The sequence below is a fragment of the Lissotriton vulgaris genome, chromosome 10 (genome assembly GCF_964263255.1).
Source record: "Lissotriton vulgaris chromosome 10, aLisVul1.2, whole genome shotgun sequence".
Taxonomy (NCBI): Eukaryota; Metazoa; Chordata; class Amphibia; order Caudata; family Salamandridae; genus Lissotriton; species Lissotriton vulgaris.
Window position 1 is genome coordinate 280,464,767 of NC_141698.1, and position 26,278 is coordinate 280,491,044.

Genomic DNA, 26,278 nt, shown 5'->3' on the forward strand with positions numbered 1-26,278 from the left:
GCCTTCATTTCCTCTCCTCGGGTTTCATCCCGTTATACAAGTCTCTCTTTGACTGCCTCCTCTTACTCTACTCCCCTCTCCAGGTGTCCATCTCTCGCTTTACCTCCAGCTCTGTCTCTCTCGAGCTCCTCTCTATTTATATATATTCCTTACGCTGCTAACACCTCGCCGGCTGACCTAGATAGAGAACTCTGCAGGGCACATACACACAGTGGTGTTCTGGTGCGCTGGCAGGCTACGGAGGGCCCAGACAGTCCTGTAGGAGAGGGAGACAGACTGCATCTGAAGGTCCGCGCCGAGCCGCTCGGCAGCGGGAACAGCCCCAGTCGATAGAAGGGAAGGAGCTCTGCCCATGCCCCCTGTGATTGTGGGCACAGGGGAGGGGGGCTCCTAGAAGATGGATGAGCAGAGATCGAGCTTTGGTCCTTGTAGCCGGTGATAACAGAGAGGATGGACAGAAAGGTAATTGGGTGCTTGACAGCATGATGTGTCCTATCTAAACACCAACTTTCTTCCTTCTACTGTGACTGCTTCCTTCTCAGACATCTGAAACATTTCACACTGGGGGAACGGAAGTACAGCCCGATGATGCAAGGGAAGAGGACTCAAGGTTGCCTCGATTCCTACCAACTCCAGTTGCAGGAAGAGAACGCAGATCTGAAGAAACACCCATGAGGCTTCTGTAGAGTGGAGGTGAGCAGCAATTACTTACAGCTCAGCCTAACACGACAAGGGGTTAAATGCACTGTAAAAAAAAACTTGCGCGTCCCGATAGCAAAAGAGGACCGTGCTGCAGCCAAATCTCTTGTCTTTATGGGGCCATGTGTTTGAAACTGTTGAAAATGTTTACGACAACCGAAAGCATGCGAGCCCGTCAAAGTGGGACGGCAGAAAAAGCCTAAAGTCCACGTCACAAAAAGCTCTTTTCCAATGGCTGGTCACCGTTTAACATAAACGGTGACGCCAGCCAATGAAAAAGAGGGGTGGGGCTTAAAGCCCTTTACTGAAGTTACTCAGAAACATAAAATCTCGCTTAGCGAGCTGCGCATGTGCGCAGCCACGCTAGCCGAGACCTAAAAAGGATCTTGTAAGAGGTCAAATGGATGATGAATATGCTTGAAAAGAAGAGGCCAATTCATTGAGCAAAGGGACCCTTTCATCTGCTCCTCTAAAACGTTCACAAAAGCATAGAAAGGCAATTGGAAGAGAATGTAGATAGCGACAATCTTTGAAAAAGGAACAAACTTATAGAGCAATGCCAAAAGGTTTTGCATACAGCGGTAATATCTACTTACTGGAAGCTTGGTGAATGCAGGGTTAGTAACATGTCTTCCAAAGGCATCCTCCTGGAACTGCAGAAGTTGCACCACAAGCCCAGCCAAGGCTTTACTGGTGGGAGCATCTGCTTGGACATACTGCAAAAAAAAAAAAAAAGTTTGAAGCCACTTTTCCACATTATCATGTACACAACAGTTTAGAGAATTATATAAAGGTCTGACACCATCATCACCCATTTCAGTAACACCCAATGGTTAAGAACAATTCTACGGACTGCTAAAGCAATTAAATCTGGCAGGCCCAGATTTTCTTTCATATCTTAAAACCCACCTCAGACCACTTTCCCTCAATGTCTACAAAACACACAGTAATGTGCCACAGTAAACATCTTTAAAAACAAACACTGGCAAAGTCAATAGGTCTAGAATAAAATTGCAACACGTCAACAAAGGCATTCAGAAATGCTTTAGGCAAACACTGTAAGCACAAACGCCATTTATCACATTATAGCATGTTCTGCGGGACTTGGGGAAAAGTAGCACAAAAAAAAGGACGCCTTTCGTAATAAAATGCATATAGGTGAAAAAGAAGTGAATGCGACAACTTTGTGTACTTTCAGGAGTAAGAGTTCCTCAAACATTTTAATATGAAGCACTTCAAGGAAGGAAGGCTGCTCTACCCACTAGCAAACAGCATGAGATGAGGGATACTCCGCTGGGTGGAACAAAGGTCTCGCCTATGTAGCATTTGTGCTGTCTCTGTGAGACATGCTGTATTCAGGAAATGGGCCTTAAAAGATCTACCCATTTTCAGGGACTGGCCGTTATATGTGTTGTTACTCAAAGCTTGTGAGCACTATTTCTTTCTTTAAGCTGGAGCACTGCAGACCTGTGCTAATAGTTTACAGAGCTTTGTTGTAAGCAGGGCTGTAAATGTTGCCCTTATCTTGCCCATTTGCCGTGCATTCAAAGACCGAAGTCTGTTTTTATTCCCCTTGTTGCTCGGTACTGATGATTCCCGGTCCTAATATTAAACTGATTAATATAATAGGTAGTGGCCAATGTTTAAAATAAATGGCTCTTCTCTTGCTCTCTTTGTAGCCTCTTTCCCCTCTCCTTCCCACCCGATCCCAATCCTGCCAGATGGCCCTCTAATCTGAACGCTCCATTTCTGTAATCAGGGTACCAATTATTCAGCTTTATGTTGCTGCCAATACTGTTTATGCACATATTCACAGTTTTGGTATTTCTACTTCTGCAGTTGAAGTACAATTCTCTGCTCAACCCCACTCTAATCTACGCAATGCCACTCCACGCAACACCACTCCTTACTCCACGCTACTCTGCTTTACTCCACGCCACGCAGCTCATGGCCACTCCATTTTACACAACCAATCTTTACTCCATGCTGCTTTACACCACTCAATACCACGCCGCTCAATGCCACGCCGCTCCGATTTACCACAACACGCAACATAATTACAATCCTCATTAAGACACCCCGCTTTACGCCACACCGCTTTGCTCAGCTCAATGCTACTCCGCTCAATGCCACGCCGCTTCAATTTACCACACCAGACATCATAATTAACCTCCTCATAACACTCACCACATAATTCAACTTCACCAAATTACCCTCTGCTCAATACCACATAAATAAACCCAACATATATCCACTCTGTACCACATGAAAACATTCCACACCGTGCCACATAATTCCACTCAACATTTCACTCTATACCATGGTTCCATGCGACACTATTTAACTCCACGCAAATCCATTCCACGCCACATTAAAAAAAATCCGCACCACAACATAATTCTACTACACACCACATATACCCAATGTACAACGCATAATTCATCATACCATAAAACTCAGCACACCACATAATTAAACAGCACTACATTACACTCCACAACACAATTCATCATAATTACACTCCATTACACACAATCCTGCTCCACATAATTCCAATACACTAGGAAACATCCAGCCTTTTGGATTCCCAGTCCAGGGGTGCGGTCAGGAAGGCGGTTTGGCAAGTGGAGGCCTGGATAAACAGACTCTCAGGGGTGGGGTGGGTGGACAGAAAGCAGGAGTCGCCCGGAGCTGGGCGGTGGCGCCGGGCCATGTTCCGATCCACAGGGGGAACTGTGGTGGGCTTGGACCAAGTGCCCATCAGAACGTCAGTGAGGGCTTCATTAAACTGCAGTAAAGGCTCCGAGGAGGTTACTGGCGGTTGAAGCACCTTGGTGAGGTGGTTAGACCTCACGGCCACTGCAGGGAGCTCAAGGCCCTAGGCCGTGGCAGCACCACAGCATAAGTTGCTCCCTCCTCCATATCCACGGAGGGAGGAGAAAGAAAATCAGTGTCAGGCGAAGTGTCTAGACCACTAGCCCCCCCCACCCCCCCCCAGCTCATCTGCCCAGTCCTGACTTAACTGGCACTGCTGTGCCAGAGGATCCTCAGACCACTCCCAGTACTCCCCTTCATCAGTGTCCTGATAAACAGGCAGAAATGACGGACCCGGGGCCTAGGTGAACAACTCAACAGTCTGCTTCGGCGACGATCTGCGCCGGTCCGACGCCGGGGCCAGTGTCGCTCGAGGCTGACGCCGGAGGTGGCTCTGAGGGGGTCGGCGGAGGAGTCGTGAGGCCAACCGGCATCGACCAGGATCCAGGCCTGGATCTCACGGGGTCCTGCGGTGCAGAGACCGAAGTCGCCGGCAACACAGGGATAGGACCCCCAGTCGGACCCGCGGTGCCCGAAGGCGTGCCGGCAGGGCCCAACGGCGGAAAGAGGGTACTCATGGCCACGAGGAAGTCTCGAATCTGCTACGGAGTCGCATTGAGCCCAGGAACCGGAGGGTGTGGGGCTGGATGCAACGGCACAGACTCCGCCGGGGACGCGAGGGCGGTGCTACCTGAACCATCGGCCAAGTCGCGTGACCTGCGAGGGGAGGTTGAAGAACGATGGTGTCTCTTAGACTTCTTTTTGGCATGCGATTCCTCAACTTACCAGAGTGCGAGGACTTATATCCCGATGATCGATGATGACTCCGGCTCCACGACCGGTCCCCTCGACTTCCTCCTCGACCGGGACCTTATGCGGCGCAGAGCAGACTGCCAGAGGTCAAGACGCTCCAGTCTAGCCTTCGACGTCAAGGCCCAGCAGTCAGGGCACGACTTGTCATCGTGGTTGGCCCCCAAACAGTAGACCAGCGGTGGGGGTCGGTTACCAACATCAGTCGGTGAAAGGCTGGCACGGAAAAAAGAAGAACTGACGTCAGCGAGCGAGGGTGGCATCTAAATACTCCAGCTACGCCATCCGGGCGATCACGGCAGACGCGAAGCCGCAGACGACACCTACGGACGCGCAGGGGTACTGCTTACGAAAACCTTCGGGATCCAGTAGGACCCTGGGGACATTCTAAGGCAAGGAATCTAACACTAACGTGTTTCTTTCAGATAACTCTATACCACACAATTCCAAGCCACACAATGCCACAACTAACAATTCCAATCTAACTCACATAATTCAACTACACACCACATACATCCACTTAAATTCATTACATCTAGATAAGAGACATTTACTACGTCAATAGCTCCAACTTTTTTTTACAGCCAAACACACAGATCTGAAGCTTTGCTCCTACAAACAAGTATAGCTATACATACAATTCAACTCTACACATTTGTAATCCACACCACATAATTCAACACCAAACCACATAATATAACTCAACAACACAATTACAACAGATCTCATACATCTAATCCACACCACCCAATTCCACACAGTGCCACAAAATTCAACAGCACATTATATAATTAAACGCCATTCCACACAATTACACTCCATAACACCCAATCCTACTCCACATAATTCCAGTACACTCAATACCACATATTTACTATCCATATAATTAGATGGCACACCATGCCACATAATTCCACTCCATACAATTATATGATTCAGAAAAGGGGGTGGTGATGAACAGAGTGTCTGAATTAAGCAGACCACTCTTACCCATTCCAAAGATCAGGGCTTGATCCATCACCGTTTTTTAGCTCACTGCACCATCCCAGCTCAGAACTTGGCTATATGCAAATTAGTCTGACCCTGGCCCAGTGCATCATGGGAACAGGGCAGACCAAACTACCAAGCCAATTCTTATACTGGGAAGGAAACAAGCTACCAGGGACCGGTTTCTGGCATTTCAGCCGTCTTCGGCCCGGCTTGCTTGAATCCTGATGGTGCAATGAGCAAGGGACTCACATCTGAGTATACCCTTCCACGCTTATGGTGGACAAAAATGATTCAGAAAAGGGGGTGGTGATGAACAGAGTGTCTGAATTAAGCAGACCACTCTTACCCAGTCCAAAGATCAGGGCTTGATCCATCACCGTTTTTTAGCTCACTGCACCATCCCAGCTCAGAACTTGGCTATACGCAAATTAGTCTGACCCTGGCCCAGTGCATCATGGGAACAGGGCAGACCAAACTACCAAGCCAATTCTTATACTGGGAAGGAAACAAGCTACCGGGGACCGGTTTCTGGCATTTCAGCCGTCTTCGGCCCGGCTTGCTTGGTGATGGATCAAGCCCTGATCTTTGGACTAGGTTAAAAGAGAAGTCTGCTTAATTCAGACACTCTGTTCATCACCACCCCCTTTTCTGAATCGTTTTTGCCACTAATGGTGTGGCAGGGTATACTCAGACATGAGTCCCTTTCTCACTGCACCATCAGGATTCAAGCAAGCCGGGCCGAAGACGGCTGAAATGCCAGAAACCGGTCCCCGGTAGCTTGTCTCCTTTCTGGTCAAGAATTGGCTTGGTAGTTTAGTCTGCCCTGTTCCCATGATGCACTGGGCCAGGGACAGACTGATTTGCATATAGCCAGGTTCTGAGCTGGGATGGTGCAGTGAGATAAATAACGGTGATGGATCAAGCCCTGATCTTTGGACTGGGTAAGAGTGGTCTGCTTAATTCAGACACTCTGTTCATCACCACCCCCTTTTCTGAATCGTTTTTGGCCACTATAGGTGTGGCAGGGTATACTCAGACATGAGTCCCTTTCTCACTGCACCATCAGGATTCAAGCAAGCCGGGCCGAAGACGGCTGAAATGCCAGAAACCGGTCCCCGATAGCTTGTCTCCTTTCTGGTCAAGAATTGGCTTGGTAGTTTAGTCTGCCCTGTTCCCATGATGCACTGGGCCAGGGACAGACTGATTTGCCTATAGCCAGGTTCTGAGCTGGGATGGTGCAGTGAGATAAATAACGGTGGTGGATCAAGCCCTGATCTTTGGACTGGGTAAGAGTGGTCTGCTTAATTCAGACACTCTGTTCATCACCACCCCCTTTTCTGAACCATACAATTATAAGCCACACAATTTCACAACTGCCTAATTCAATCCAGCATACAATTCCACTACACACCAAATACATACATTCCATAACACATAGGTAAAAGACAATGCCATTTATAATGCCAATAGCTCTAAATCAAACAAATGCAAGACCAATTGTATTTTCAATGCACGTTAAGAAAGTGGTAACAGTATGTCTAAAGAGCTGTGCTGGTAAAGCAGACAATACAAACGGTAATGAAAACGTATGTGCAAGCATCCAGTAATTTGGCACGAACAGTGAAAAGTAGCAACCGGTCAGTGGTAAAGAAGGGAAAAAAAGATTAACAAAAATAAGCTCACTGAGCATTAGTATAAATCCTTTACTCTTAACTGAATTATAGAGCTTTACATGAACTTGTGCTTATATATGCCGCAACGACGGATCATGTAAACATTTTAATGGGACAAGAGGGAAAATTCTTAAAGCAAATACAGCGAGTGCATTCATTATCAAAACACAGGGTGTCACCAATTACTTAATTTGACCCGGAGGAGTAGGGTAGAAAGATATGGGCTTTTATTGCTAAAATGCAAGGTATGAAAAGTTTTTTGACACATGGTATTCACAATATGCCTAAACAGGTGTTTTATATAGAAGGAATTGTTTCATCAATTATTAATGCTACTATTTATCAGTGCTAAACATAGTTGGACACTATGCATAAACAGCCAGCAATCCCTGTGCTAATTTCCTTATTACCATGAAAACATATGTACAAAACATTACCTCATACAGCAGGGATGTGGAATTCCTATAGTCCAACGCCCAGGACATATTGTTTGGGGTCAAGGGCATCAAGTTTTAATGTGCATTTTGTCCTTGGGACAAGCAGGCCCAACCCCTTGCAGCGTAAACCCTTTGGCTGCCAGTTTGCAGTACCACATTAAGGATCAGGGAAGGGCACTGCCTGCAGTTAAGTTAATATTTGTGTGCATATGTTAATGCTGTTCAAACTTGTATTTATGGTTCATTAATTGAGAGCCTTTAATATTAGGCTGAGCGCTCTCAGTAAATGTAAGTTCTGACTGCACTACGGACAGTGGTTCCAGCATAAAAATGAGGACACACGATTTCAAAGTTTAGCAATATGAGGCTGTGCATAATGCTCCCAGAATGCTCTCCGAATAGATGCAAATATTTGCAGAGGCTTGAAAGCAAGATTAATGAACTTTGCTTTCAATATAAAATGTTCCTAAAAAATGGAAGTAGAAAATATATGTTTTAGCTTAACTACTGTAAAGTTTCAGTTACCATTTCTTTTCAGCAATATTTTGTAATTTGTGTTGATGCATGCTAGTATTGCCGCAAAATATTCATATTAGAAAAATCAGTGTAACCAGTTTCAATAAGACTTTGGGAAACAAAAATAAACAAGCATTGGCAAAGCCAGTAGGTCTGACATGGTACTCTGCTTTTTAGTTTTGGCAATGCGTGACTTGTTTTGGCGTGCTTTTTAGGTTTCCCCTCGTCAAGAGCTGCGCACTGCGCAGCTTTTCGGCACAGGCGAAATCTAATGTTAGAACAGTGTGGCTTGGGAATCCGCCCCTCTGTTCCATTGGCTAGCTCCATAAATGGAGGCTAGCCATTAGAACAGAGATCTGTCCGTCATGGGCGGACCAGATTCGTGGGCGTTCCGGCGATTTCTTCCCTCCGTAACGTCATGCGGCCGTGGGCGGGGTTTATTTTTTTTGTCTTCCAGGTTTGCTTTTCCTTGCCTTCCCGCCCCCCCTGCCGCTGTCCGTTCCCGCCCCCCCCCCTTTGTTTTTGTTTGCTCTAACGTGATAATCAACACTGAAAGAATGCAAGAAACATATTTCTTTAATTAGCTCTATTCACTTCTATACGTTCAAGATGAACAAAAAACGCGCTCTACACGTATATCTGATGAGAACATTATTTTGCTTCCGGTCGGTTGGCTTGCGCGCTGTGACCTGCACGCATAAGGCCCGCAGTATCCAATCGCAAACTTCAAACTCGAGACTCTAGTAGGAACAAATTACGTGCCCAATTAAAACCCATCCGCTGGAGGGTTGGATGGGACGCATTAACCAATGGGCGTAAATGGTTCTCTAAGAGCCGTCTAACCAATGACAAACTGAGAGGGCCTTTTAAACTAGTGACACTGGGAACCCGGGGAGTAGAAAGGCGGTGGTTTTAATTTCTGGTGTTGGTTCATTCTGTGCGTTAAGGTAAGAAATGGGCCTTTTCCGGGTGTATGTGGGGAGGCTGTTGTAAAACTATCAGACGCATTAACGTATCCGTTGGTTTCCTTCTCCCTAGCGCGCCGGTTTCGCCGTTAACATGCACAGCGAAACTGGTAGTGATGTTGTTTGAGATAGGAGATTTGCAGCTATCTTCTCTGCCTCATTAAATTGGCAACACGAAGGACCTCTGTTATGGCTTACTTAATTGGTCACATACCTTCTGCATTTTGAAATAGCTTACCTGGGTAAGGGCCCTGCTGTTGAGAGCTTTGTGTGCCCAGAAAGCTTTCACGAAATAGAAATACCCTTAATGGTACTTTGGTGGTTAATACACTTTCCGTATACCTCTGTAGTTTGTTACGCCACAGTTATAACTCCTAAACTAGGGTAGAGGTACTAATGTGCCTTTCTGTAAAGACCAGCGTCTACCATGTAGATCCAATATGCTTATTTTATGGCTAGGGAGTGCAGAGTGGCTAGGGAGGGCAGAGTGGCTAGGGAGGGCAGAGTGGCTAGGGAGGGCAGAGTGGCTAGGGAGGGCAGAGTGGCTAGGGAGTGCAGAGTGACTAGGGAGTGCTAGGGACTGCAGAGTGATTGGGGAGTGCAGAGTGACTGCAGAGATTAAGCTAATGACAATGTAAATGACAATGCCATTTATTTATCTGTTTTCAAAACCAACACATAAATACAAATTTTGTCATTTACAATGCCAATAGCTCTAACTTTTCCAAAGGCGAAACCATTGCATTGTAAATGCTTGTAAAACTTTATTGATGTGAGCGCTGCCGGACCCTTACCAATATAACAAACATTGGCAAAAGCAAAAATTGTTTTTGGTCTCAAAAAAGCACACCTTGCCACATTAGTTACTGTCACTGAACAAAAACTACTTTGTGTGCCGATATGCTCCTTGTGAAAGAGCAGAATGCCGTCACTCACCGTGAAGCCAGCAGATACAGAGTGAGAATTTTAATAAACACAAAAGGTCATAGTTAACGCTGGACCAAATTAGGGGCCCAATTATTAAAGAAAGTCTCAAAAGTGCACCCTTGGTATATGTCTGTGCATTAAGGGCAACTATATGGCTTTCGTGAATTCACAAGAATTTATAGCAGTAGGGCAAGAAATAGTACTCCTAGAAAATATCTGTGAACTGCATTTTAGCATGAGCAAATATGCATGTGTAGATTTGCTCATGCGAACACCTGAGTGTTCGCAAGTTTATTTTCCCTCAAACCACTTTTTTCCCACCTCTGGCAGAAGGTTTACATCTGCCATTGTCAGGAGTAAATTTCCAACACTTCTCAGTATTGGAAAAGATTAGAGAAGAGTTGTTGAAAACCCTTAAAACTTGCAAATTAGTAGGTTTGCACAGAAACAAAAGGACATTCCAACCCTGGAACTATTGTTTACCACTGCTTTCAGTCCCAGTATGTAGATCTGCGGAAACGTAGCAACATAAAGGGATTGCTAGTATTCAAACACTACTATGGTATGAGCCCTGGCATAATCTGAGAGGCTATATAAGAGCTCTTATATAATGAGATTGCTGCCATAATTTGTCGCCGCCCAACATGGCACCAAAGGGACAAGTGGATTTTGTTACAGGACAAGTAGATTTATGAAGCAACCTGCCCCATGGACAAGTAGATATTTTAATAAATTCCAAACCCCTGATACAGGTATATTTTGCACATTGTGCAGACGACGTCCGCACCCTCCTGGACCAAGGCCAGTCCGCAGGCCTTATCCTACTTGACCTATCAGCAGCCTTCAACACTGTCTCCCACTGCACACTCGTCGCCAGACTACACAACGTCGGCAAACAAGGAACAAGGCTAGACTGGTTCCAATCATTCGTCACTGGAAGAAGCCAAAGGATCAGACTACCGCCCTTCCTCTCAGATCCCATGAAAATCACCTGCGGAGCCCCACAGGGGTCATCACTGAGCCCGACCCTCTTCAACATCTACATGCCCCCCCTCGCCGCCATTATTCGACAATAAGGGCTCAACATCATATCCTACACAGACGACAGCCAGCTCATCCTCTCCCTCACCAAAGACCCCACCACCACCAGACTCAACTTCCAGAAAGGAATGCAGGAGATCGCAATATGGATGACCAACAGCTGGCTAAAGCTAAAAGCTATGAAAACCTAAGTCCTCGTCGTTGGAACCGCCCCTTCAGCATGGGAAAATACCTGGTGGCCCCCGAAACCCACCGACCTACTCTGACCATGCCAAAAACCTCGGCATCGTACTCTACTCATACCTCACCATGAACCAACAGGTCAACGCCGTCACCTCCAGCCGTTTAAACACCCTCCACAAGACTTTCAAATGGATCCCCCTGGAGTCAAGGAAGGTAGTCACCCATGCACTGATCACCAGCAGACTGGGCTATGGTAACGCACTCTACGCCGGCATAAACAAGTCGCTACTACGCAAACTCCAGACGATACAAAACACCGCCACCAGACTCGTCCTCGGCATCTCTTGGCACGAACACATCAGCCAACACCTACGAGGGTTCCAATGGCTCCCCGTGGAGAAAAGAGTGATAATAGGATAAGAGGTGTGATAATAGCGCCTACAAAAGGTTTCTGCTAACAGACAAAATAGAATATTGTATTTGCGCACACAAATCCAATTTTAAAAGATATAATACAAATTTGACATGTGAATCTATAATGATGCAAGTTGTCTTTTATTTTCATTGTTGCCACAAATGGGTTAATGGTGTGGTTGTTTTAGATGCTAACAGCGATTACATGCATCTGGTCCCCCTTAAACAGCCCGCAGCGGTCAATAAATACAGGGCCCATCAAACCAGTAACTTCTTTGCCAGGCTTCGAAAAGTCACCAGCCCAGAAAGACATTGTTCAAACGAGAGACCATTGCTTGCTGATATCTTTCTCTTTGGGCTCGGACTCAAAGAAAGGTGCACTGCTGCCTCCCTCATTCAAGAAGATGAAAGGACCTCCTTCACCTGACAGAGCACACAGTAAGGCCATCTAATTGACGCTACATAAAAGATGCCTTGAAGAAGCGCGACACATAAGAAGCCATAGGGGCGCTGCAGAGCAGCTTCTGAGTCTTGATCCATAGAGCAAGGGAGTGACGAGAAATCAAGGTCAGCAGCATGGAAAGCTTTCAACATCTTGGTCTGGTTGGATCTAATCCCCAATGCAATTAAAGCTTGCATGTGCACAATTTCCAACAATAAAGGACCTCAGGCTTTGACTACCCACCACAGGCCTTCTGGTAACAGCACGTAGGTTGTAGCTGGTCACTTTGTTTCCGGATCCATGCGAAGCATCTTTTCAGCCCTTCCTGTTCCAAAGCTATTTCTGTTCGGAATGGAGTTTGTCTTATGAAAATAGACCAAAAGACAATTTGCCCAAATTCAAATCATGCCCGATTTGGAACAGGATATGTCTTAAGTTTAACTACAAAGTGAATTTGGTAAATAATGCAAAGCCACAGACAGGGTTCCTGTCTGGAGCTTTGCGTTATTTAAAAATTTGAAAACAGCAAGAGAAAAAAATATTCAGTTAACTGGAACCAGGTTTGACCTCAGTGGACAGCATGTGGAAAAATTAATTCACCAATAGGCATTATGCAAACGACAAACTTAAATAATCAGAAATAACATTAAAAAAAACACAGGGGATCATTAGGGCAACTGTGTTACATGTGTAAGCAGGTAAAATAAGAGTTGCATAAACAAATAAACAGTCAAAGCGGCTTGCGAGTCAGGGGCCTCGCTGACCAAGTTAGATATCAAGGGAGCCTATTGGGAATGGGTCGAGAGCCAGGGAAATAGAAATACCAGCCCAGGCAGACTGACCGATGAGTTTCGTCAACACAAGCAGATGACCCGTTTGGAGCCCTACTTAGATTTTATTCAGAAACCATGGGATAGGGCCCTTTTCATTCAGTTTAGATTGGGTCCGCTTCCCATTCGTGAATATACAAATAAATGGAAGCCTCCCCATCAAACAGACCCAACTTGTCCGCTCTGTGAAGGAGTAGTTGAAAGCGTCCCACATTTCCTGTTTGCATGCCAAGCTTATTATAAACCAAGAACTAGATGGTTAAAACCCATTTGTTGGCAATTAGGAACCACCACGAAGCACTTTTTGCGAGCAGAAACTAATAAAACTTTTTCTTGCAGTGTGGCCAAATTCCTTAGCTGGGCCTGGGTGATAAGATTAAAAGCGCTATGACCAGGCTGAAGATTCTTATTAAATTTGTTTTTAAGTTCCATCAAAGCTGAGATAGTTTAATTCACTTTTAACTTCCCTTGTGGGTTTTCATCCTTTTGAGCTGTTATTTATTGATGGAATGTTTATGTCAAATGAATTTCTCAGGAATGTAACTTACAAATTGTCCTAAACTTATAATAGGTATTCCACTGTTCTGTAAAGTAATTTGCATCCTTTGAGAGATGTCAAGATTTTTAATCTGATTTCTTTGTGCAATTATTATAAATGGTGCTTTTTTTTTATATAATCTGTAAAATGCTTTTAAGATATATTTATATCGAGAAAAAAAAAAAGTTTGGGGGGGTTTCGTCAAGCGGGGGCCGAGAAAAAAGGGGGGTCCCAAAACGTGTTTTTAACATTGAGTTTTCCATAGGGCGGTTGGACTCACTTTTAGCTCGAACGGCTGAATGGATTTCTATGAAACTTGGCTAAATTGCCTTTGCTAGGTTTCAAGATATGTGCTCCAGTGGATTTTGAGAAATTAACGTTCAAAAAAATATATATATCTGTGACAGCGTCCCGGTTCGCGTACCAGACGCGTAACGGAACTTCGCGAGGAGAAGCGGATTGGCTCTCCGGTGACTGTCAACATTCTAAACAGTCCGGAGCGGCCGTCATCTTGTCTCTCGGTAGGATCGAGAGACAAGAGGTGGAAATAAACGAAGGGGGAAATGAATGAAAGGGGGCAAGGTAGACCCCTTCTGACCCCCTAGGATTGATGTGGGGGGCTATTAAAGGGCCCCGCGGGGCAAAAAAAAAAAAATTTGATTTTTCGCGGTGGAAGCGCTACCCGGTACGCGAACCAGGTAGCTCACCGGTAGCGTAACGAGAGTCCGCCATCTTGTGTTTCGGACGAATTTAGTCACAAGACGGAGGATAAACAATGTTGGGAATGGGTATAAGGGGGCACGGGAGACATAACCTTACCCCCTAGGTTTTCTGATGGTGGCTGAGGAGGCCCATATATGTAAAAAAAAACAGCCTTTTTTTTCAAATTTTTGCACGGTTAGCGCCCGATCCGCGCACCGGGTAGCGTTCCGGCAAGCGTAACAAGGGGAAAACCAAGGGAAACAGTAAAACAATATTGGTGGGTTATCCTGGAGGTGACGCACCTCAGCAACGCTATAATTGATTGGATGCCACCTCTGCATGTGGCGGTGCATAGTATAGTTTCCAAAACTATACTTTTTGTCTGTGCCTGGGGACAGAACTGCATCGCAATGAGGCATGTCACCAGCCGGGCATTGACCTTTTTTTGCCCTCGAGGGTAAGAAAAAAATTGCCATATAAAATGGTCTAAGCTGTGGGATTGCCGGGGCTCTTCACGCAACAACTGCCTCGGCTCTACCTCCTCTTCCTCTGGGTTTGGAAGGAACTTTGCAGGTGGTCCTTCCTTCCTAGGTGGTTGTGGTGGTGGTGGGGGTCCACCAGCTGCAGCTACTACAGATGCCATGACTGAACAAGCAGAAACAGGTCTTCCTCTCACAAAGATGAAAGTCATAGTGAGGAAAAAAGGTGGGGGCTTTCATCATTTGGGAAAAAAAAAAATTCTAAACCAGTGAAAAGTGTTATTTTCAGGTCACATGACCTGTTACGCTTACGTTACGCGTCCCACTCCGCGCCCGGAGCGCTTCCGGGGAGCTGCGCTTCGCGCCTCGGGTCGCGCTCCGGAGCACTTCCGAGTGCGCTAACGTGGCGCTTCATAAGACGCATTACGCGGCAACGCGATACGTCGCGCTTACGTGACGCGTCACGATGTTGTTTTCGAAAGCGGCAGTTGCGCTAACGGAACGTTTCCCGGTGCGCGGATCGGGTCGCGGCCCGGTAGCGGAAAAAAAAATACAAATTTATATGCATAAAAAATTATATTAAATACATAAAAAATATATTTTTCCTTTAAAAGAATACATTTCACAGCTTTTGATATTTGCAATTAAAAAACCATTGAAATTCACTGAAAAAACCATAGGTTATAGACCATATATAGTTAGGAATTAGCATTTACAAAACCTTGAAAATTCACTGAAAAAACCAAAGGTTATAGACCATAAATAGTTAGGAATTAGCATTTACAAAACCTTATTTTACTCACACAAAACCATTGAAATTCGCATATATAGTTAGTTGCACTAACTATATATCGCGCACCCGCAAACCACTGCTGCTGATGTCACATATTACATCATTCATGACATGGTCAGTGACATCACTGATGACATCTCAAGTGACATCACTGATGACATCACTGATGACATCACGGATGACATCACGGATGACATCACGGATGACATCACGGATGACATCACGGATGACATCACGGATGACATCACTGATGATATCATTCATGTGATAATACGATGAACCTCTTCAGACTCTAATATAACCTTAGATACAATCAGTGTAAACAGACACTCACAGACTGTCACTCATCCATGGAGTTACTCACACACCTAGTCAGTCATGCAAAGAATCAATCACACCTCCATTTCCTCAACTATACTGTTATACACACCTTACTTATTCAAACATATACTAACACATATTTACTCTCTTATACAATCCCTGATACAAGTTCACAATGATCCATACAGCCACTCACACATTCACTGGCTCTTATGCGCAGTTATTTATATATGTCAACTCTCACATGTACTGTGTTTTACATATGTACTTACTTTGACATGTAGCACTGAGATATCCATTCACTCACCAATACACTCATGCACACAGTCAACCGCCCATACAACTGTTTCCACATGCACTTTTGAACCCATACATCTAGTAAATCAACTGCTCACACATCTATGCACAGAGTCATACACCTCCCAGCCACCCACACACACACACACACACACTCTCCCATACAAATACTTGGGCAACCAATCAATAACCCATATAGTTACTCATATAGCTACTGATCAACACATGCAGCAGTTTACAGAACAACAGACATAATGATGCACAAATTAAGACAGTTTAGTCACTAACCCATGCACTCAGTGAGACACATTTAATCACTCACTCATACAGTCAGTCATGCACCTACTAAAACCTCCATCCAGACAGTTATACATCCACTCATTCTTCAATATGTAAGACATATTTTAACTTTACAGAAACATACAGTCACTAGATGTTGTCATCAGTGATGTCATTTGAGATGTCATCAGTGATGTCACTGACCAGGTCATGAATGATGTAATATGTGACATCATCAGCAGTGGATTGCGGGTGCGCGATATATAGTTAGTGCAACTAACTATATATGCAAATTTCAATGGTTTTGTGTGAGTAAAATAAGGTTTTGTAAATGCTAATTCCTAACTATATATGGTCTATAACCTATGCTTTTTTCAGTGAATATATATATATATATATATATATATATATATATATCCACACGGGTTCTCAGCAGGGCACTCGAAGCATCCTGCAGCAACGCAGCCTCAAGAAAACATATATATATATATATATAAAATGGTAGCACCTTCTGTGTCCTGTCCTTTTCTAAATCTGGGGTGTAGGTGCTACAGCAATAAACAATTCATGTCCAAGGGGGTGTATCTACATTGCAAAACTGTCTCAAGACTTTATTACATAGAACTATGTGTGTGTGTATAATGCACCGGTTTCGCACGTATTGTAAACAAAGGTTTGCTGAGCAAAGCACTGAAATGCATGATCAGTTGCTTGGTGCACATAGCCTTGGTACCAGCGCACAAATCTTGAACTACCGCACACACAGGAAAATAATTAGAGGGAACATTGTTTACCATACTATATGTAACCCTCCTAACCCACACTAATACCATAGTACTAGGAGGTTGGCCAGTCGACTGCAGTTCGTACAGACTATCTAATAATTCTCTTATGCTTCCTGAAACTCACTCACATTAGACAAAATCGCTATAGGTCATGTCCATTACCCAATACTGCATCAGTCCACAGCAAAAAAAATGTCACCAACTGACCAGGCATAGTATAACTGAAGAGGTCTGCCACAAGCTGCGGGTCAACAAAAAACTAATCTAGTCCACCACTGCAGGTCCCAACGAGCTACATACTATGACGGTTTCTTGACATTTGACAATCAGATATGGGATGATATGAAACAAAGGCAATTCCAGCAAATCTCTCCCTCCAACCTAAGTCTACTTTGGGTCATAAAGTAGAAACAAAATAGCTCATAATGGACAACCCAATACAGTAACAAGCTAAGTGTTCTATGATTATAATTAATACCATAAAGAGGCACTCAAAGCTGTCAGCTGATATGCGCAAAGTGTCTGTTTTGTAATCTCTTGCATTTCTTCATCTATCACACTGCTGGGCAATGTGTTAAACAACATGAAAATCTAAACTTAATGGGCATCACGCACGACATGCAAAAACTTAGAAACCATTCCCACACAGGATCAAAACAAAGACAACACCTTTTTAACCAGGCACCAAACACGATGTAGCATGCTATATGTAGACAAGCGCTTCAGCAACCCACGGAAGACTAGTAAGTGCTATATAAATGCTGCAAGACAATACATAAGATAGACATGATGTAAGCAAATTCTGAAAAAATAACACCTTAAAAATCAAAGAGAAGGCGTTAGAGTGAAAATGCACCAATCTGGTTATAAAAACATCAGCCATCAGGATTCACAGATTGTTGATACTGAGATGTATCTAGTAAAGTAACGTAACATTCGATAGTAAGGAACAAACTTTCGCTTGAACCCATTAATTAAGAGAATGCTGACAGTTGTGTATTCAACATCAAAGCGGTGCGCAGTTTAGGGAGTTGTTTGCCAAACTTTCTTGAGTCTATGATTATACAATGTATGTATGTGATACTGGCGTGGGTGATGGATGTGCGATTAGACTGTATCATGCATCAGATAGATCCTTGGGAGGCAATGTGGGGTCACTATGAATCTCCGAAGAACTATTGGCTATCTGCTCTCCTGAAGTCATAACTCCCTCAACTTCACAAAACCACCGGGCTCTCTGGGCACTTGTTGATATCCTTTGTAAAAGACCCCTCCTTCCAGAGTATTCCAAGCCCTCTGTGAATTAAGGACCCTCACCTTCTTGTAGTGTTTGCCCAGCCAGGCCCGTACAGGTTCCAACAGTGCCAGGGTATCGGGACTCTCCCAGTGCTTGGTGCTGGGTCCCCCATCCTTCTTGCGGGCAGCTGCAGGAGGCGCGGAGGGCGGTGCGGGGGTATCTTCAGGCGGAGAGCCAGACTCCTCGTCCTCCTCCTCATCTACCTCATCGTCCTCTTCTTCTTCCTCCTCCTCTTCCCCTGGAACTGCGGGGCTAGTCTCCCCGTCCTCCTCTTCATCGTCTTCGCCGGGCTGGGCGGCCTCCTGCTCCGGGGCCCGGGCGGCTGGGCTGCTGCTCTCCTCCGGCTCGTCAGGCTCGCGCGCCCCGCCTCGCCGGCGCCGCCTCCGCCGCGCACCCCCCGACTGCTTGGCGCTGCTCTCGCTGCTGCCGTTGCAGCCGCTACCGGGCGGTCCCAGACCGGGTTGCCTTTGTTTCATGTCTGCTCAAAGATTCTCTACAACTGCCGCCTCAGTAACACAGGGCCGTGGAGGGTAAGCATGCGCAGTACGAAGCAGACTTTAAGGCATGGACATCGAAATAGGACAGGCACGGCTACTGAGCATGCGCGTCCCAAGGCAACCCTGAAAGCATGGACATAGAAAAGGAACCAAAACCACCGCTCTGCACAGCACTAGAAGAGCCTGGTCTCAGGGCTCCTCGGAGTCCGTATGGGTTATATTACTTTGCATCAGGCTTCCAGAGATTAAAGAAGATATCCAACAAGATTTAAAGTGATAACGGTAATACCAATGCTCAACGTCGGTCTAAAACAGCACTTGGTCCATAGCTGCCAAGGTTTCAGATTGCTATGTGTGACATTTTCATAGCTTCAGTGTAATTATGAGTGACATTTCAACTGGGGTCACTCCACTCCATCAGGGGTAATAAGCGCTATATAAATACAAACCTTTTTTCCTCCTCTATCCTTCTGCTATCATTCCAAATCCAAATAACTGACTAACCTTGCTACCACTTAAAATGTACTTGCATGTTTCACTATATTAATTTAACACTAATCCTCTATGGGTCCCAAAGTAGCGTGCTACTCTCAGAAAAAAAGCGCTTCGACGCCTTGTCAGGGGTAGTAAGAGCTATATAAATGCAATTACAATTACAACTATGAGTGACCTTTCTCGCGAGCAAAATTAAGCAATGAAGACGAGGGAAAAATAGAAATATTTGAAATTACACCCCACTGAGCAACGAAAAACTCTAAGAATATCTTAAAACGACTGAAAAGCACCAGAAATGGAAGGACCCTAACGGGACACATTGTGTGACTGCAGTGCTCATCAAAAGAGGGCAGGCAGGCTTCCCAGCTGCTCAGAAGATCTCAGCCACACTATCAGAATTTTGATTATTGATATTGAGTACACCAGGTTGACTGGTGATGGCCGTTGGTCAGAGCAATCACCACTGGAGGAAGCAACAGGATGTTGTTTAACGCCACCTGAGAGAGTCCTGTGATTACTTTGCTGTGTCTCTCCCTGCTCGAGAAACTACATCTTACCAGCCAGTTAACTCATTTGCTGTTGTTTCAATAAGTTTTTTTATGTAGGGGTTGGGTCCTCTGGTTTCTTGCTGGCATGTTCATAGCTGCCAGGTTTTCAGTTTGCTCATGTGTGACATTTATAGGCTGTCAGGGTATTTATAAATACCTTTTCACTGCCTTATGTTTGACACTTTGTAATGAATTAAAGCCAGCTCTCAATATCTTTTTTCTTTCAAGTTACATTTTTTCATAATTTATTCCAGTAACCAGGATTTCTAATAACCCATAGATTGCTGTGCGAAGTGAGGACGTTTTTGACTATAGCTTTCACCAATATTCCTTCTCCTTTACAGACCCAAAATCTGCTAATATTCTTGTTGGCTGCAGAAGTAGTTAGCAATTTAAACCAGTCCCACTCATTAGGTGCAAGATATAACTCAATGCCAGTAATAATGTCATCAGGCAATGAATCACATCGCTGACCAATGGAGGTTAAAAGGTCACTTTTATTTAGCAACAACAAAACAGAATCATAATGCAAACAATGACTTTCAATGAAAATGCCCCGCCCCGCCACCCCTCCATGATCCCCATGAAAAATATTTAGTTTCATGGCGTACATAGTCACCATGGCAATTTGACAATTTTATTAATGAACTGCACGATTACTTAAAATCTTTACAGTATAAAATAAATAAAAGCTTGATGAACGTCCCGTCTCCCCCCCCAAATGTCCCGTCTTCTTATAAAAGTAAATATCACTTTAAGTTAAAATGCTAACAGTTAGTACAGTTTAGTTGTCCAAAACAGAGTTCTTTTAAGAGGAGTAGAGTGTAGGTTGCTCCGTTGTTTCACAACAGGTGAAGGGAGGCACATGAAAGTTCGGTAAAATCTATTTGTACGCCAAGGGCGGTTAACGATAGATGGATTCCTTGTTAGACCTTTGAACCAGCCCAGGTTGGATGACTGGGGCCGAAGAATTCCAGTTACTTTGCAGACACACTCTTTGAGTGGGAGTCAAATGCCATTTTCACCTGGTGTATGAATTTCCCAACTCTGGCTATCAAACAGGTCGTGGAGACAGAGAGGCACCAGTCCGAGGCCTCTCTGCAAGTTCTGTAGCCCATAATCCGTAAAATCGGAAGCAACAGACGATGACGGTCATTGACCAACTTTGTGCAGCAGCACAACAAGTGTAGCCAGGATTCTCTGCGATAATTGCATAGACAACAGGCTATGGCGCCATCCGTTCATGCCCATTTGGGGTTAGAGTCCGCGATCCTGAGGGCCAAAAGGCGAAAATGCAGAATTTTCTTTCTCGCGTGAGTGGATACTAGGTCTTGCAGGTATGGTTGGGGTTTACCAGGAGTGTATGATTTGTCCAGGGCCTGAGTTAATGGATTTTGTCGAAGAGATGCAAGGTCAAGCCCAAAAGAGATGGTCAGGACTTGGCGCTTAACAGCTTGGGCCCAGGCTGAGAATGGGATTTCGTGCAGGGGCAGACTCCTTCTCTCGATTTTCAATGCTTCAATGGCTAGTGCTACCTTTGAGTGCCAGGGAGAGACCACCTCACCAAAGATTGATTTTAGGAAGTGCTAAAGGGTGTGTTCTGGCGCTTTCAATACTCTGATATAGAATTTTAACAGGTCCCCCAGTAGTGCCAGCTCTGGTTGCTTAAGGCCTATTTCTAGCCTTAATCTGTTGTTCCTTGCATATCTGGGGGCCTGTAACACCATCTTGTAGGCTTTCGCCTGGGCCGCGTTGACCACTTTGTCAAATGCGCCTGGGTAGGCTATGTGCCCATACAAGATGGCGGGGATCAGTTTTGCCCTGAGCACTGTCAGCATTGGTTCGGCTGAGGGACTGTCCAAGCGATGACTTAGGCGTCTTAACAACAGAATGGTATTGTCTGTTTTTGGTTTAAGCACCTTCAGGTAATTTGACTGCAGTGGCACTCTCAGAGACCCAGGTGCCCAGATAGTAATAGGATGGGGCAGTAACGATACGGTGCTCCCCCAGGGTCCATGAAGCTTCTTTTTTGTGGGGATATTTGCCAAAGATGACGATCTTAGTCTTGCTCACGTTGATCCGTAAGTCATTTGCCTTATTATATGAGGCAAGGCTGCTTAAGGCTCTTTGGAGCCCCACCCTAGTGTGGTCCATGATCACCGTGTCATCTGCATACTGGAGCGTTCCCAGGACGAGCTTCCCCAATTTTGGGGGTGCTAAGTTGGCATCTTTCAGGGCTGCCCCATGTCCGCAGTATACAAGTTAAAAAGCATGGGGGCCAGGACGCACCCCTGCTTAAGGCCGGAATTGGTGTTGATTCTTGCAGTTGTTATTGTAGGACTTAGCTTCACCTTGACCCAGGTACCCTTGTAGAGCGCTTTTATTGCTTTCAGCAGAGCCTGTGGTAGTCCCCAGGAATCAAGTTTTACCCAGAGCCGGCCTCTGTTCACTTGATTAAAGGCTGTGGAGTAGTCTATGAAACAGCAAAACAGGGGCGGCTTATTCCTCAAATTGGCCTTCTTCGCAAGGTAGGAAAGGGCTATGATGTTGTCGAGGGTGGAGCTGTAAGCCCTAAAGCCGGTCTGTGTGGGCGGGAGAATGCCGTTCTTGACCAACCAGTCCTCCGGATCACTGAGAAGAAGGCGGGCGTATATCTTTGCTTCTATGTCGAGGAGAGCTACAAGCCTGTAATTGGCCGGGTTCGTATGATCCCCTTTTTATGGATAGGGAATAGAATTGATCCTTTCCAAGAGGTTGGCAAAATTGCAGTGGCAAAAGAGTGTTTGAATAAAGGGGTAAGTCTAGATGCAAAAAAGGCTGAGGCGGTTTTCAGGACCTGGGCCGGAATCCCATTTGGGCCTGGTGCGCCATCGGTTCTAATGGCCTTGATGCACTTTAATACCTCCACCTCTGTAAACTTTCCAGGCCAGGTCGAATTTAGGCCTTCTGTCGTGGAACTTTCGGGTTCGCTAATTTCCGCCGCCACCTTGGACCACGCAAGGCTTCCTGGGGTGGACCGGTTTGACTCACAGGTGTACAGCCCCATGGCATATTGTTCCCACACTTTCCCTGCGACACTGTTTTCGTTTTGCTCTCCTCTGGGGGTCAGACTGTTAATAAAGCGCCAGAGCTTGCTGTTGTCATTTCCTTTTATTAGGGAGAACACAGTCAGCCAATTCTGTTCGGTCTGCAGTTTTTTGTGGTCCCATACTTTCTTTTTATAATCAGTTCGCAAAGCGGCAATGGAGTGTATCCCTGACAAGCGAGTGCCTTTCTTTTGTGCCCTAATTGCCTTGTTAAAAGCGCGCTTACTCTGTAACAGGCACCACGATTTTGAACGGCGAGGCCCAGTGTGGTAATGGCGACTTCTTAAATGGTGGTTATTGCCCAGGCATTCCAATAAGTCGGAGGTCAGAGTTTCCCAGAGGTGGATGATGTTTTCAGTGTGGACTGGGTTAGGTTCTTCCTCCCTTCTGGCTACATAATCTAGCAGTCTCTGGCTGAGATTGGTTGTCCATTTTATTCTTTTAAGGACTTTATGATGTTCTTCCCCCGTGGTAGTTCCAATGACTACTTGTGATTCTGTTTGTACCCGCGCCAGGTTGAATGTGGCGCGGAGGGGCCTATGATCGCTTTCATCTCTGTCGTCCACTTTAAAGTTGCAAAGATTGTGGGCATGCCCTTCGTTGATGAAGATGTAGTCTATGGTAGAGACATTTTTAAAGGTCGGATTGGCGGTCCATTCGGGGTGGGTCTTTTTTTGTATACTGTGGGAGGAGTGCAGCTTAAGATTTGCGAGAAATTCAGTCAGTGGGGCTGATGTCTTACTTGGAGGTACCTCCGTAATTAGACCCAGGCCTCTGTGATTGAAGTAGCCCGCGATTATTACATCTTGGTCCTCATGATTTATTAAAAGGTCTTCCAATATTGTAATAAGTGATTCCATGGCCTGGGAGGGCTGATACTTAATTGGGTTGAGATAGCAATTAATTAGTATACGGGGCGGGCTTTTTGACCCGATAACAACCCCTCGATTAAGATGGCTTGAAGGTCAGGAGACCCCAGATTTAGTTCAGTTGTCTTCATTTTGCACGCATGACTTACATAGATGGAAAGGCCCCCTGACTGGCGACCAAAGATTGTCCTTTTGGTCGCTGGTTTGAAATGTTCGTAAAAGCCACCAATGGCGGTCGTTGCCCTTGCCCAGGTTTCCTGAATGCACAGTATGTCCCCCTGTGCAAGGTAATCAAGTGTAGTTGTGTCCCTAAAGATGTTGCGCAGCCCGTTAATATTCCATGAAATAATGGTTAACTTGCGAACTAGACCCCTGAGTGGATTTGAACGGGCATTATTTACATGGCTGTTTATTAGTTTAGGGACACTGTCTCCCTTTGGCCTCCGGGTGATCTGAAGCCTGCTGAGGCCGCTGCATTCTCCGTTGCCAGTCATTTTTTTGAATTTTGATTTATAGCGGGGTTTTTGCCCGCCCTGATTTCGCCCCCATATCTGGGCGGGTGGGCCCTGTGCCTTTGAGAACGGATGTCGGTTCTTGTGTGTCGTGTTGCAGCATCAGGACATGTGGGTATTTCAAAACCCTTGGCGCAACAACTTCAATGCCCCACTCAGTGAGTAGTCTTGCTTCCTTAAGGACGGCCTGTTGGGCTTGCTGGCTCACAAATCCGATTATTGTGGAGTCGTCGTGGGTGTCTGTCTCCAGTCTCTTGAATTTCACCCATTCAATATTTTCTGAGGTGATTTGTGCCAGCGAGTCAATGTGGCCAAAGAGGCGGACAATATTTGACCTGTTCAAGATGTCAAATGAACCTTTAGCTGTGTACCTTGGGGTTAACCGCAGCTCGTAGGGGGTTAATTTATTTTTGTGTGCGATGGAGCACCAACTCGCACCTTCTCCCCTGAAAGAATTGGGTGATGAGGCCTTGTGGGAGGGAATTGCCAGTGCTAGTGACTAGGTCCTGGGGTTTTTCAGTACTTATGCTTCTGATTACCCTTCTTTGTACTAAACTCTCAGGGTCCACTTCCGTCTCAACCTCTGTGCAGGATTTAGTCTTCCTCAGCGTCATCTTTTTTTGCTCCGTTGGCTGGGGCTGGGGCTAAGACTGGGGCTGGGGCCCAATGAGCGGAGCCCAGAGTCTCTGTGTCTCTGTGGCTCTGTGTCTCTGTGTCTCTCCACCCCTGGGCTTGTTTGTGCCTGTTCGTGCTGATCGTGCGCGAGGAGGGGGTAATAGTGTGAGCCCTGTATTGAGCTCTGTTTCTTAAGGGCGGAGGGGGGGAGGGAGGGGTGAGCAAGCGGTGCACGCGGGGGGGGGCCGCAAGCTAGAGACCTAGTCTAGCAGCCCCTCAGGCCACACCCTCGGGCTCTTACTTCGCGGCGGCCTCTAACAGCTGCCGCGCTCGCCACCACCTCTTACCTCTTGTCTCCCACGTCGACTAGGTCCTGGGGTTTTTGAGTACTTATGCTTCTGGTTACCCTTCTTTGTACTAAACTCTCAGGGGCCACTTCCGTCTCAACCTCCATGCAGGATTTAGTCTTCCTTAGCGTCATCTTTTTTTGCGCCGTTGGCTGGGGCTGGGGCTAAGACTGGGGCTGGGGCTGGGGCAAAATGAGCGTAGCCCAGAGTCTCTGTGGCTCTGTGTCTCTGTGTCTCTCCACCCCTGGGCTTGTTTGTGCCTGTTCGTGCTGATCGTGCGAGAGGAGGGGGTACTAGTGTGAGCCCTGTATTGAGCTCTGTTTCTTAAGGGCGGAGGGGGGGGGTGAGCAAGCGGTGTGTGCGGGGGGGCCGCAAGCTGGAGACCTAGTCTAGCAGCCCCTCAGGCCACACCCTCGGGCTCTTACTTTGCGGCGGCCTCTAACGGCTGCCGTGCTCGCCACCACCTCTTACCTCTTGTCTCCTACGTCGACGGCTGCACTTGACAGTCTACGGCAAAGCACAGCACACCACTCGTCTCCGCCGTCTCCCAAGGTCTTCTCTCGACTGCTCTGTGCTCTCTGCTCTCTTAGGATGTGGTTTGGTTTAGTTTGGTTTGGTTTGGTTGCGCAGTCCACAGTCCGCAGTTCACAATCCACAGTCTGATCCTGAAGGTGACCAAGAGGCTAGAATGACAAGCCCCCTCCTCTGCTTGGTGGTGTTGTTTTCACAGCGCTTAAGCAGCGCTCACACCGACCAGCAGCCAGCAGCACTCTGCAGCACTCTACAGCAACTTGGGCTCCTTGGGCTCCTTTGGGCTCCTAGGGCCTCAGAGTTTGCTCCGTGCCAGTCTTTCCAGTCTTTCCCAGACTTGTGGCTTACAGAGGAGCAGGCTTGCGGCGGCGTAGGCGGAGGCAGTGGCAGCAGGGTGCTGTTGTCACAGCGCTCAGCCCTCAGCCCAGCTCAGGCAGCTCAAGCAGCGCTTGCACCTCAGGAAAGCAGAAACAGCCGTCAGCGTCAGGCCGTGGCTGTGGCAGGAGTAAGTAGCAGGAAAGTAGGGATGACAATGCTGGAGCACCG

The 26,278-nt window shown here is 46.2% G+C and overlaps 1 protein-coding gene across 1 annotated transcript in view; it reads right to left on the bottom strand.

The window, feature by feature from the left end:
• SMARCC1 (SWI/SNF related BAF chromatin remodeling complex subunit C1) overlaps positions 1-18,768 on the bottom strand; it is an 810,451-nt gene extending 791,683 nt beyond the window's left edge. Inside the window, exons 1-2 of the mRNA XM_086939759.1 lie at positions 18,253-18,768; positions 1,296-1,415 (exon numbers count right to left, since the gene is read on the bottom strand). Coding sequence (XP_086795885.1) covers positions 1,296-1,415; positions 18,253-18,708 — 576 coding nt within the window. The 5' untranslated portion in view covers positions 18,709-18,768. The remainder of the gene's footprint in view (positions 1-1,295; positions 1,416-18,252) is intronic.
• Between the last annotated feature and the right edge of the window lie 7,510 nt (positions 18,769-26,278).